General features: G+C 45.8%; 1 protein-coding gene across 7 annotated transcripts in view; it reads right to left on the bottom strand.

The window, feature by feature from the left end:
• The window catches only part of tenm1 (teneurin transmembrane protein 1), a 1,669,493-nt gene that overhangs the window by 486,199 nt on the left and 1,168,853 nt on the right, over positions 1-14,441 (bottom strand). For 6 of the 7 annotated variants that reach the window (XM_078412545.1, XM_078412546.1, XM_078412547.1 and 3 more), the window contains one exon: positions 2,160-2,420. The exons of the other annotated variant lie outside the window; for it this stretch is intronic. In XM_078412545.1, the coding sequence (XP_078268671.1) occupies positions 2,160-2,420 (261 nt within the window). The remainder of the gene's footprint in view (positions 1-2,159; positions 2,421-14,441) is intronic. 7 annotated transcript variants of the gene reach the window in all.

The following is a 14,441-nucleotide window of genomic DNA, read 5'->3' as shown; positions in this document are numbered from 1 at the left end:
AAGAAGGGTCTCGACCGGAAACATCACCTATTCCTTTTCTCCAGAGATGCTGCCTCATCCGCTGAGTTACTCCAGCATTTTGTGACTATCTTCAGTGTCAACCAGCATCTGCAGTTCCTTCCTGCACATTTTGCAAGTAAGAGGCAGTTCTTTGTTTCTGCCTGCTACTCACACACCCCTGTTACCATCCTCATTGACTCAAAGTTGGTCTCCTGGCTTAATTATTATAGTTGTATGAGGGTCACGTCTTGGATCCAGGTTGCAGCTAGTAATAAAATATAATTCCATTGCTTTTGATGGACCACATGGAGCATGGATGTCCAGTGTTGGACTATTTGATCGGTGCAGAATCTATCACACACTGAAGTCTGTGACTAAATCACATGTGAATGCATAGCGGATACATGCCGTTAAAATTCAAGATTTTCCACGCTGAGGAACCAAGAAATTTGTACGGACTCTTACTCCTTATGCCTTCCCAAACTTTGTTGGAAAAGAAACAAGAAGGAACTGGCGAAAGTATATTGCTACACACCGTGAGCTTGAGTTTATCCACCTCACCACCCCTTCCGTGTTTTACAAAATTATTTAAACGTCTGCAAACACACGCATAGAGTTCGAAATGTAACGCGAAACACTGGAATCCAACTGGGAATGCTTCTCGTAGACAAAGTGACGCACATCGGTCAATTAAAAGCACCACAACTGTGGCCCTCCTTGAAACTCGCATTTGCAACGTCTATATTTCACACGCAGGGAAAAGCAGTGGAAGTATTGCTCCCGTAGAGTAGGAGGGCAGGAGAAATCAGAGGGGGAGCAGCATGAAAGTAGTTTCATGACAATGAGGAGATCATTCAGCCTGTTCATTCTGTACCAATTCATCGCACAGTATACACTGGAGTTTGGAAGGACGAGAGGGGATCTTATAGAAACATATAAAATTATAAAAGGACTGGACAAGCTAGATGCAGGAAAAATGTTCCCAATGTTGGGGGAGTCCAGAACCCGGGGCCACAGTCTTAGAATAAAGGGGAGGCCATTTAAGACTGAGGTGAGAAAAAAAAGTTTTCACCCAGAGAGTTGTGAATTTGTGGAATTCTCTGCCACAGAGGGCAGTGGAAACCAAATCACGATGGATTTAAGAGAGAGTTAGATAGAGTTCTAGGGGTTAGTGGAATCAAGGGATATGGGGAGAAGGCAGGCACGGGGTATTGATTGGGGACGATCAGCCATGATCACAATGAATGGTGGTGCTGGCCCGAATGGCCTCCTCCTGCACCTATTTTCTATGTTTCTATGTTTCTATTGGAGAAATCTCCCTACTTCGTGGCAACTGAGAAAAAGGCGGCAAGAGCTAAAAAATATAACGATTGTCGGCAAACTTTACAAACATTTTAATCTTAAATCAGCACAATTACCACACAATCCACAGCCTTGAGAACCAATGCAAGATGTAATGGCAGTTTCTATACCATCTCAAAGTCCTCCTTCGATAGCCATTACTACTCGGGGATGAAATGTAGTTACAGCTTACACACACGTCGCACCCTGATTAGCCAAAACAAATCTTCAAACGTCCTTTCTTAATTAATTGGTTTTATTAAAGTAGCACAAATCAACGAGTAATTCATCACTTTCCGTACTTTATCAACTGTTTCTTCTTCAAACAATATCTCAGAATTCTTGTAGTTATTACCGTATGGTTCTTACAAATATAGCCGATACAAGCGTGTGGTACGAGCGCGTGGTAAAGAACTGTGTGCTCACCATCCTCCGAGCCTAAACTGACCCACAACCTCTGTCAGATTCCTCTAGCCTCCTCCCATCTAGACACTCCCAATTACGCATTAAGTCACACCCAGAAGCAGGCAAAAAAGGGCATAAACTGGAAATATTAAAACATAGCCATAACACAATGACAGTAATTGAATCAAGCATAAATAGCTCCTACACAAGATAAAGACATGTATCCAGTTGTCATAATATTCATTCAATGGCCAGTTCTACAATGGCCAGTTAGACAAAACAAACCCTAACAGTGGAGCTTTGCAAAGATCTAATTTCTTACTGCGCCTGCCTTTGCAATTAATTTTCTTGTCACCCGAGGACATGCCACTGCAGAACAAGATTTTACAGTAATGCCTAGCTGAGTACCTTACCATTCTCGACATCAGACTTCCTTTCCTGTTCAGTGTCAGTGAGGGAAAGCATCGAGTTCGCTCGACTTGAGAGGCAGGAGCTGTGTTCCGATTTGATTTCTCTCATCCACAAGCGCAAAGCGTGATCAGGAGACGCGGCTCCCTCAGTCTCGGTGTCAACATCAGATCCCATTATCATAGGGTACCCGTGCTGAGAGGGATCACATCTGTCTGCCTGATATCTACCGCACAACACTGATGGAGCTTCACAGAACTCTATAGCTAAAACAAACAGAGAGAAAGAGAGAGAGAGAGACAGAGTCAGAGTCAGACGCTGAGCATATTGAAATAATAAATCTGAAGACAAGTCAACAGGACAATGTGTGTAGGAAGGAACCGCAGGTGCTGGTTTGCACAGAAGACAATAGACAATAGACGCAGGAGTAGGCCATTCGGCCCTTCGAGCCAGCACCGCCATTCAATGTGATCATGGCTGATCCAGTTGCCGGTTTTTCGGTGACCTGCTACGACTATGACAGTGGCCGGCAATCGCCTAAAAAATCGCCAAAGTGGGACAGGCCATTTAGTGTGCGGGGGTCGCTGGTCGATGCGGACTCGGTGGGCTCTAAAATGAAACTACACTAAACTCTGCATGTCAGGCAGCATCTCTGGAGAAAAGGAATAGGGAACCTTTTGGGTCGAGACCTGACCGAAGTCTGTGAAGAAGGGTCTCGACCCGAAACCTTACTTATTCCTTCTCTCCAGAGATGCTGCCTGACCCTCTGAGTTACTCCGGCATTTTGTGTCTTATCAACAGGCCAATATGCCAGACTGCCTTTCAACCTTCTGAAGAATTCCATGGCATTAGATCGGCAGTGGACATTTGCACAACTCAAAATGATAAAGAAGTATTTGATCGATGAGAGAAAAATATTCTTCAGTCAATCTGAGCCCTCCCTGTCTGATCTAAAATCATCCCAGTGAAAGGGTTAACAAACAAATCATTAAAAAAAAAATAGTATTACAGAGGAAGAGCTTATATTGAGCCATGGTTACTTGTCATATCAAGTTGTTTTAGACCTACCTCTCTGACTAAACCCAATGATTCAATGACACGTTATCGTCACACATAGCTGGGCACTGCAAAATTCGTACGAGTTTCGTCACGAGTCATCACGTTTCTGGCGCTGACAAAGTTACAAAGTACTCATTAAACTCACGTTGGTCCCTCTTCGTTCTTGGAGCTCCCACTCCCCCTCTCAGGGTCTATCTTGGTCTGTGTGCTCCCCCCTTCCCCCCTCTACCCCTGTTGTAGTCCGTGGCCTATTAGAAAAAACAGGCAGACAACCGAATTCGTTTAACCTCTTTATTCTACTCACCCAGGTGGGAGAGAGTCTAGACACCGAAGCGTTCAGAAACGCTCAGGAAGCTAGTGTAGACTCTCTCTCCGAAAGCTTACATTTACACACCGTTTATACCCTAAATACATGTGCCAGTATTTTTCCATCACTGCCTTATATGGCAAGTTTACAATGCCCTATAAATCTTTATGTGTCTTTCGGGACCTCCGTGTCCGTCGTGACCTCTTCTTTCTTGGGAACAAAGGGCAGTCCATATGGCAAGATGTTCTTCTTAACACTTCAAAGCTTTGAGGCCAGTTGCTGATATCAGAGGATACGATCAGCCATAAACCGCGCTTCCATGCTGACAACAGGATGCCCCAGGAATAATCCGAGCTGGAGCTTTTACACTCCTGCAATAAAACCCACATTGCTGCATTCGTAATGTTAGCCCTTACACCCCATTGGGTCCCCCTTAGTTCTCGGTAGTTCCTCGTCCCCCAACAACCACCCCCCCCCCCCCCCCCGCCTCCTCCCTCCTGCATTGGGTACAACCCAGGAGTTCCTCCAGCATCTCCAAAACGGGCTTTGTCAAAGAGATTTGTGAATTATTTTTGGTTGGTTTAGTTTAGAGATACAGCGTGGAAACAAGTCCACCGAGTCCGCTCCGACCAGCGATCCCCGCACATTAACACTGTCCTGCACACGCGCACACACACACGCAAGACAATTTTACATTTATACCGAAGCCAATGGGCCTGCAAACCTGTATGTCTTTGGAGTGTGGGAGAAAACCGAAGATCTCAGAGAAAAACCCACACGGTCACGGGGAGAACGTACAAACTCCGTACAGACAGCACCCGTAGCCAGGATTGAACCCGGGTCTCTGGCGCTGCGAGGCAGCAACTCTACCGCTGCACAAATTGGCTTCTACCTAGTTATAAATCTCTGACTTCTGAATATTGACCAATTTGCCAGAGGGAATAGCTTTACTCTCATCAATCAAGTCCCCTTTATCAGATTATGCCATAACGTCCCAGCTCTAGTCTTAACTTGTCCAATCTGTCCTCATAAATTAGGTCCTTGATCGCTGGTAATAGACAATAGACAATAGGTGCAGGAGGAGGCCATTTGGCCCTTCCAGCCAGCACCGCCATTCAATGTGATCATGGCTGATCATTCTCAATCAGTGTCCCGTTCCTGCCTTCTCCCCAGACCCCCTGACTCCGCTATCCTGAAGAGCTCTATCTAGCTCTCTCTCTCTTGAATGCATTCAGAGAATTGGCCTCCACTGCCTTCTGAGGCAGAGAATTCCACAGATTCACAACTCTCTGACTGAGAACGTTTTTCCTCATCTCAGTTCTAAATGGCCTACCCCTTAACATCCTAGTGAACCTCACCTGTAAAAACAGAACTTCACATGCAATGTGGTTGTCAGAAATGTCTACAGTACTACAGTACTGGGTGCTAACCAGTGATTTATACAGCTCTAACCTGACCTCTGTACCTTTACTCAAGACCTCAGAAGGATCTCGACCCGAAACGTTGCTGCCCATCCCTTCCACAGATGCTGCCCGACCTGTTAAATTCTTCCAGCACCTTGTTATGCTGAAGATTCCAGCACCTGCAGTTCCCTGGATTTTCTCTGTTCTTTTATATTTGATTCTGTCAGTTTTTTTCTTACTCAAGTGACCTATATGTTTTCTCGCCACCTTGTCAATATGCTATCGATAATTGATAAGGCTGGTGCAACAGTCCCAGCTCCAGTGTCGGAGGTTCAATCCCAACTTTGTGTGCTTTCCGTTCATTCTCTCTACGACCATAGGGCTTCCATTGGGTACTCTGGTTTCCTCCCGCACTCTAACGAATGACTCAGAGGTTAACTGTAAATTACAACTCAGCATTGAGCAATTGATGAGGCATCAAAGGGAACCAAGTGCCACTGTGGAGAGGTTAATTAGTTCCAGGAGCAGAATTAAGCCATCAAGTCTACTCCGCCATTCAATCATGGCTGATCTATCTTTCCCTTTCATCACCATTCTCCTGCCTTTGCCCCATAACCCCTGGCACCCGTATTAATCAAGAAAAGGCAGTTATGGAGAAATAAGTAGGGCGAGAAGATGGATGGAATTGCACTGATGTGAGTCGAACAGGTTGAGTTTTACCACCAATACCACCTTCTGTGTGGCAATTAGTATGTAGGTTTTAAGGGTGTGCACATGGACAGTAACATTTTTCAGCTCGTTTATGCCTTTGCCTTCATGTTCACAGGTTCTAGGAGCAGAGTTAGGCCATTCAGCCCATCAAGTCCACTCTGCCATTCAATCATGGCTGATCTATCTTCCCCTCTCAACCCCATTCTCCAGCCTTCTCCCCGTAACCCCTGACACCCTGCTTTGTTCTTATCTCTAATTGCATTTTCAAGTTCCAAAGCGCATCGCTTCACATCTGTTAGCAAAGAGCTCCGGCTTCCATGTTTCTGCCCAATGCACTATTCCAACCATCTAATCCAGCATCTGATGGCCATGTATCCACACAAAGGCAGGGGAATGGGGTTAGGAGAGAGAGATGAATCAGCCATGATTGAATAGCGGAGTAGACTTGATGGGCCGAATGGCCTAATTCTACTCCCATTCCTTATGACAAACGGTAAGTGCTGCTTTCTATATTCTATATTCTTGGTCCATGAGAATAAACTGACGGTAATATTTGATGCTAAACTGATCACTGGTGAATGCTTTTGCAAGTTCAGCACATTTACGTAAAATCTGTAAGGTACACGTCTTTTGCAGAATGACTTCAGGCAGCTCATTACTGAAGCAGTTCACTTTCTAGCTTTTATTTTTGGCTCCAACAAGACATGTCCGTGGCTGGTTTGATCACCTCCTTGCAGAAGACCAGCTGGAGGCACCGCGCGGTGTGGAATGCATCCTTAACAAGGATGGAGAAAGTCATTTAAGAATATTTGTTTTACTTGGAAACAGAAAATAGGTACAGGAGCAAGCTGGTCGGCCCTTCGAGCCAGCACCAGCATTCAATACGATCATTGGCTGATCATCTAGAATCAGTACCCCGTTCTTGCTTTCTCCCCATATCCCTTGATTCCGTTAGCCCTAAGAGCTAAATCTAACTGTCTCTTGAATACATCCAGTGAATTAACCTCCACTGCCTTCTGTGGCAAAGAATTCCACAGATTCACAACTCTCTGGCTGAAAATGTTTTTCCTCATCTCAGTCCTGAATGGCCTACCCCTTATTTGTAAACTGTGGCGGCTGGTTCTGGACTCCCCCAATATCGGGATCTAGCCTGTTCAATCCCGGAAGAATTTTATAGATCCCCTCTCATCCTTCTAAATTCCAGTGAATACAAGCCCAGTCGACCCATTCTTTCATCATATGTCAGTCCCGCCATCCTGGGAATTAACCTGGTGGACCTACGCTGCACTCCAGAGTAGGGTAATCAAGAACCAGAGGACATAGGTTCAAGGTGAAGGAGAAAAGATTTAACAGGAACCTGAGGGGTAACTTTTTTATAGAAAGGGTGGTGGATGTATGGAACAAGCTGCCAGAGGAAGCAGATTAGGCAGAGACTATCACAATGTTTAAGAAGCAATTAGAAAGGTACATGGATAGGACAGGTTTGGAGGGATATGGGTTAAATGCAGGCAGGTGGGACTGGTGTCTCGGTTTGGGCAAGTTGGGCCGAAAGATCTGTTTCCAAGCTGTATGACTCTATGAAGTAATCTGACCTCTGACGTCTGATTGTAACATCTTTGGCTCATTCTAAATTCTGATCAGTTTTCCTTTAATGAGGTCATTGCCCATTTTTGTGCATTAATTTCCACAAGAAGCCTACTTCAGGATAAAGAGACAAGACCAGCCATGTTAAAGAGGTTTTTAGTTGAGCAAATGGATATGCAGTGAATGGAGGAACATGCATCATGTGCAGGCAGATGAGATTAGTTTCTCTTGGCATCATGATCGGCATGAATATTGTGGACCAAATGGCCTAATACTGTGCAGTATTACTATCTATGTTGAGGAAATTTCTTGAATATAAGCAGGTACATGGATAGGAAAGGTTTAAGGAGATATGGGCCAAACGCGGGCGGGTGGGGCTAGTGTAGATGGGGCAACTTGGTCGGCATGGGCAAGCTGGGCCGAATGGCCTGTTTCCGTGCTGTATAACTCAATGACTCTAATTGCTCAAGGGTTCAAATAAATCTTGGATAGACACAAAATGCTGGAGTAACTCAGCGGGTCAGGCAGCATCTCTGGAGAGAAGGAATGGGTAACTTTTTGGGTCGAGACCCTTCTTCAGATCTATTAAAAATCAGCATTGCCTTCCACATTAGTATGAGCCTAATATTGCACATTAATATTTTATTCAATTTTGGAAGGACCTTTTAATAATTGTTTATATTTCATTCTATATATAACATTTCTGCTTGTTCAAAGGATCTGATCCCTCACAAGGAAAATTTATGGTCAATGATGGAATTTTATTTCAGTTGACATTCTGCAAGGTCAGAAAGCCAAAGCTGCACAATTAAGATGCCCAGGATGTGCAGTTAAATACAAGTAGCATGTTTCTGGCTACCGATTAAGGTACCCATGGAAAGGTACCCAAAACTGTCATTTGGTAGCGAGTTCTTGAACATGTGGGAAGAAATCAACATTAATTAAGCAGATAAGCAGTTTTGATTTAAGGATTCAGTCTTAATTGAAGATAGACACAAAAAGGATCTCTGGAAAAAAAGGATGGGTGACATTTTGGGTTGGGACTACTTCTTCAGACTGATCGTAGTGGGTGGGGGGCAGGGAGGAGATGGGGGAGATGTGGAAACAAGAAAGTAACTAGGACAAATCTGGGCCAGCAACAGGTGACCTCAGGCAAGGTGGTTCCCCGCTAGGCCGATTGTTGACCAGAGATGATGTGTTCGTCTCCACGTTCTCCAGAGATCCTGCCTGACCACCGTGTTACTCCAGCACTTTGTGCCTGTCTTTGGTATCGGCCAGCATCTGCGGTTCCTCCCTGTTGCATTTATTGCAAAAAACAGGTGACAGAAGGAAAATAAAAACAACAAGTGTTGTTGAGTAAATGTGATTATTAGTCTCTGTGGTAACTAGATTAACATTGATACTGACAACAAATAGTCAACTGACCAATTTCTCATGAGCCCCAAGCTGTCAGGTAGTCAGGATTGGTGTTAAAAATTGGGGCTCGACCCAAACGGATTGGACAATGATCTTACAATAAACTAGGGAAGAACCAATTACAGTGTGATCGCAAGGCATAGACAAACTAAGAGTTGCTAGTGCAATATTCTCAATTTAAAAAATAAACTTTGAACCAGACTCAGTTTGACAATGCATTACTCGTGTAACACTGAGGTGATAGCAACTACGATAGGATACGATACGATAGAACTTTATTCATCCCCGGAGGGAAATTGGTCTGCCAACTGTCACAACGCACATGGTACACGAAAACTTGAAATCAAAACTAAATTAAAAGTGAAAAAAAAAAGAAAAAGACAAGCGACTGTTCGCTGGCTGCCGTGTGCACAACGCCTTCACCGGAACAAACGAACAAACAAATAAACAAATACAGGCTTATCCCCCGAGCAGAGGATTCTAAAACTAGAGTGCCCCCCCCCCCACAGTGGGTCCCCCTTCGTTCTCCCACCGTCCCTCACGGGTGGTCCCCCCCACGCCTGGTCCTCCATTGTTCTTCACGATGGTCCCCCCCATGCCGGGTCCTCCATTGTTCTTCACAGTGGTCCCCCCCCATGCCAGGTCCTCCATTGTTTTTCACGGCCGTCCCCCCCATGCCGGGTCCTCCATTGTTCTTCACGGTGGTCCCCCCCATGCCGGGTCCTCCATTGTTCTTCACAGTGGTCCCCCCCCATGCCGGGTCCTCCATTGTTCTTCACGGCCGTCCCCCCCATGCCGGGTCCTCCATTGTTCTTCACGGTGGTCCCCCCCATGCCGGGTCCTCCATTGTTCTTCACAGTGGTCCCCCCCCATGCCGGGTCCTCCATTGTTCTTCACAGTGGTCCCCCCCCCCATGCCAGGTCCTCCATTGTTCTTCACGGCCGTCCCCCCCATGCCGGGTCCTCCATTGTTCTTCACGGCCGTCCCACCACGCCGGGTCCTCCATTGTTCTTCACAGGCGTCCCACCACGCCGGATCCCCATTGTTCTCCCAACTAAGGAGTAAGTTTAGTTTCGTTTAGTTTAGAGATACAATACAATATCCTTTATTGTCATTGTAGAAGTACAACGAGATTTTGAATGCAGCCCAGAAACAGGCCCTTCGGCCCACCGAGTCCGCCCTGACCTGCAACACCCCACACGCTAAAGTACAGACTATTTACAGACAGCACTCGTAGTCAGGATGGAACTCGGGTCTCCGGCGCCCTAAGGCAGCAACTCTACCGCTGCGCCCACCGTGTGTCGCCCTCAATTACGACCGGTTACAGATCCAAGGGGTATATTCCATTTGGTTTTATGATGATAAAATAAGGTATCAAAATCCTGGAAAGATTATAATCAGTAAAATTATTCATAAATATTTTGACCTACTATTATGAAGTTGGGTTAAACTGAAGTTAGTTTTACCGGTTTTGCCTTTTCAAAGTCACAGTTCCTGAGTTGCATTATACCGCTTTAATAACTGATGAGACAGAACTTTAATGATATGCTCTGTGGCCTGTAATGATGTAAATTATTTATATTTGAAAATATCACCTGAACTAAAATATATTTGGAAGGTTTTACAGCAAAGTAAAGGAAACAGAATAGGGCAAATCTGCATTTAAATGGTAGGTTTTTAAGAGAATAAAGAGTGGAAGTCACAAACAGTGAAAGATTGTGGTGGACTTTCGATTAATTCAGAGATACAGCACGGAAACAGGCCCTTCGGCCCACCGAGTCCGCGCTGCCCAGCGATCTCCGCACACTAACACTGTCCTACACACACTAGGGCCAATTTACATTTTTTCCAAGCCAATGAATCTACAAAACTGAAGAAGGATCTCGACCCGATACGTCACCCATTCCTTCTCTCCTGAGATGCTGCCTGACCTGCAGAGTTACTCCAGCATTTTGTGAAATAATCCACAAACCTGAACGCCTTTGGAGTGTGGGCGCACTTGGAAAAACCCACATAGGTCATGGGGAGAACGTACAAACTACATGCAGACAGCACCGAGTCTATTCCAATAACCTACAACCCTGCACGTCTTTGGAATGTGGGTGGAAACCCGGAGAAAACCCATGCAGGACACAAGCCTTTACATGTATTGATTGGCTCTTGATCAAGAGCCAACTTCTCCGTTAGGTACGTTGCTTCTTTTTGCATCTGACTCACAACACGAGTTGTGATGTGCACGACGCGAGTACTAAACCAGGTCAGAGGCGAAGAATCTTGGAGCAAGTAACACCAAGCAGCACGGTGGCGCAGCAGAAGAGTTGCTGCCTTACAGCGCCAGAGACCCGGCTTCAATCCTGACTACGGGTACTGTCTGTACGAAGTTTGTACGTTCCCCCAGTGACCGCATAGGTTTTCTCCGGGATCTCCGGTTTCCTCCCACACTCCAAGTTTGTACGGGTTTGTAGTATAATTGGCTTGGTATAATTGTAAATTGTCCCTAGTGTGTATTACAGTGTAAGTGTGGGGGGGGAATCGTTGGTCGGTGCAGACTCGGTGGGCCGAAGAACCTGTTTCCACGCTGAATCTGTGTGTTACTGCATTACAGTGCCAGAGGCCCGGGTTCGATCCTGACTAGGGGTACTGTCTAGGGTGAGTTTGCACATTCCTCCTGTGACCAGGTGGGTCTTCTCCAGGTGCTCCGGCTTCCTCCCACATTCAAGAGGTGCAAGTTTGTAGGTTAATTGGCTTCTGTAAATTGCCCCTGGTATGTAGGATGCAGAAGTGGGATAACATAGAACTAGTGCCCAGTTGATCGCTGGTCGGTATGGACTCGGCGGGCCGAATGGCCTGTTTCCACGCTGTTCTCGAAACTAAACTAAACTCAAAATTTGAAAAGAAAGGAACTGCAGATGCTGGTCACACCACTGAGTTACTCCAGCATTTTGTGTCTAAGCTCAAAATAGGTCTTTCATTTCAAAACTAACTTTTCACTCTATTTGAAGCTGATATTTGAAGTCATGACTTGACCAGCAGTGCAGAAGAGAGGGTGGCTTTGCTTTAAACTAGTAGTCACACTGAAGTAGCCCACACTTCCAAAACATACCCTGGGGGTTATAAATATTTCAACAGCCGTGCAATCAGTTTCAATAAGATGCTCATAAAACTCACACTTTGTAATGCATTAAATGTACAACTTCTGAATGCATGGTAATTACCATCTATATACTAAAACTCTAGTTTGTTATCTTGTTTGTGACTGAACTTCAGCCAAAATGGTACACGACAGCACGACAATTTTAGGCCCACCTTACTCACCATTGTCACTTTAGTGATAATGCAAGTAGTTTTATTAAAATCGGTGTTATATTTTTTTAAGTTATTCACATTTTAAAGTTTAAAAGGAGGGGAGGGGGAGGGGGGAAGGGGGGAGACGGGAAAGGGGAGGGGGGGTTGAAGAGAGAGGGGAGGGGGGGAGGACAGGGTCTTGCACCAATGCGGGAGAGGTTTGGGCCTAACAGGTCCACTTTGTCTAGTAATTTTTTTAAAGTTGTGGTGCAGCGGTAGAGTTGCTGACTTACAGCGTCAGAGACCCGGGTTCGATCCTGACCATGGGCGCTGTCTGTACGAAGTTTGTACGTTCTCCCCGTGACCCTGCCTGGGTTTTCTCCGGGTGCTCCGGTTTCCTCCCACACTTTAAAGTCGTACAAGTTTGTAGATTAATTGGCTTGGTATAAATGTAAATTGTCTCTCGTGTGTGTGGGATAGAAACATAGAAAATAGGTGCAGGAGGAGGCCATTTGGCCCTTCGAGCCAGCAGCGCTATTCAATATGATCATGGTTGATCATCCAAAATCAGTACCCTTGTCCCGCCATCCCAGGAATTAACCTGGTCAACCTACGCTGCATTCCCTCAATAGCAAGAATGTCCTTCCTCAAATTAGGAGACCAAAGTTGCACACAATATTCAAGGTGCGGTCTCACCAGGGCCCTGTACAACTGCAGTCGGACCTCCTTGCTCCGAAACTCAAATCCTCTCGCAATGAAGGCCAACATGCCATTGGCTTTTTTCACTGCCTGCTGTACCTGCATGCTTACTTTCAGTGACTGATGTACAAGCACACCCAGGTCTCGTATCTCCACTTGACACCATTCAGGTAATAATCTGCCTTCCTGTTCTTGCCACCAAAGTGGATAACCTCACATTTATCCACGTTATACTGCATCTGCCATGATTCTGCCCACTCATCCAACCTATCCAAGTCACCCTGCAGCCTCACAGCTCACACTGCCACCCAGCTTTGTGTCATCCACAAACCTAAAGATTTCAAGTTATCAAGATCAATTTATTGTCACATGTACCAAATAAGGTATAATGAAATTTCAGTTACCATACATCATACTAAGTAAAAAGCAACAAGACACACATAAATATCCACCACATTCCTCACTGTGAAGGAAGGTAATAAAGTTCAATCAACTTCCTCTTTGTTCACCCGCGATCGGGGCTGTTGAACCATCCGCAGTTGCCTCTGCCGACTATCCGAAGCCCTGACGCCGGGATGATCGAAACTCCCCGCGTCGGAACGGTTGAAAAACTCTCCGCGGCATGGAGCTCCTGAGTCGACCTCTTCTTACCAGAGACCCCGGGCTTCACGATGTTAAAGTCCACAGGCCCCGCGGTTGGAGCTCTCCACAGTCGATCCTCGGCAAAGGATCACAAGTCCGCACCGCGCCCTGAAGCACCGGGCCAGTCTCCAGGAAAGGCCGCACCACTCCACGATGTTAGGCCGCAGTGGGGACAGAGAAAAAATTCCCATCTCTGTCAAGGTAAGAAATTGAAAAAAAGTTTCCCCCAACTCCCCTCCACCCTCCACATATAACAAACCAAGAAACACGAAAACATACTTTTAACACAAACTTAAATAACAAAAACAGAAGAAAGGACAGACAGACTGTTGGCAAGGCAGCCAGTGCTGGTGGCGCCACCCGATGGAGATTGGGTGAAATTGAAAGAAGTCACATTTAATTCCCTCGTCTAAATCATTAATATACATTGTAAACAACCAGGGTCCCAGCACTGAGCCTTGCGGTACCCACTAGTCATTGCCTGCCATTCTGAAAAGGACCAGTTAATTCCTAGTCTTTGCTTCCTGTCTGCCAACCAGTTCTCCATCCATGTCAATACCATTTGTTCTAATTTTGCACACTAATCTCTTGTGTGGGACCTTGTCGAAGGCCTTTCGAACGTCCAGATACACCACATCCACTGGCTCTCCCTTATCCATTCTACTTGTTACATCCTCAAAAAATTCCAAAAGATTAGTCAAGCATGATTTCCCCATCATAAATCCATGCTGACTTTGACCGATCCCATCACTGCTTTCCAAATGTGCTGCTATAACATCTTTAATAATCGACTCCAGCATCTTCCCCACTCCCGATGCAAGGCTAACTGGTCCATAATTCCCCGTTTTCTCTCTCCCTCCTTTCTTAAAAAGTGGAGTTAAATTGGCTACCCTCCAGTCCATAGGAACTGATCCAGAGTCGAGAGAACATTGGAAAATGATCACCAATGCATCCACGATTTCACGGGCCACCCCCTTGAGTACTCTGGGATGCAGGCCATAAGGCCCTGGGGATTTATCTGCTAGTGTTAATGTGTGGGGATCGCTGGTCGGCACAGACTCAGTGGACCGAAGGGTCTGTTTCCAAGTAGTACCTCTAAAATTAAAATCAAGTAGATAAACACAAAAAGGCAGAGTAACGCAGTGGGACGGGCAGCATCTCTGGAGAGAAGGAATAGGTGA

This window comes from Rhinoraja longicauda, chromosome 15, assembly GCF_053455715.1.
Source record: "Rhinoraja longicauda isolate Sanriku21f chromosome 15, sRhiLon1.1, whole genome shotgun sequence".
In the NCBI taxonomy this organism is placed as follows: domain Eukaryota; kingdom Metazoa; phylum Chordata; class Chondrichthyes; order Rajiformes; family Arhynchobatidae; genus Rhinoraja; species Rhinoraja longicauda.
This window is presented reverse-complemented; position numbering and strand designations above follow the sequence as displayed.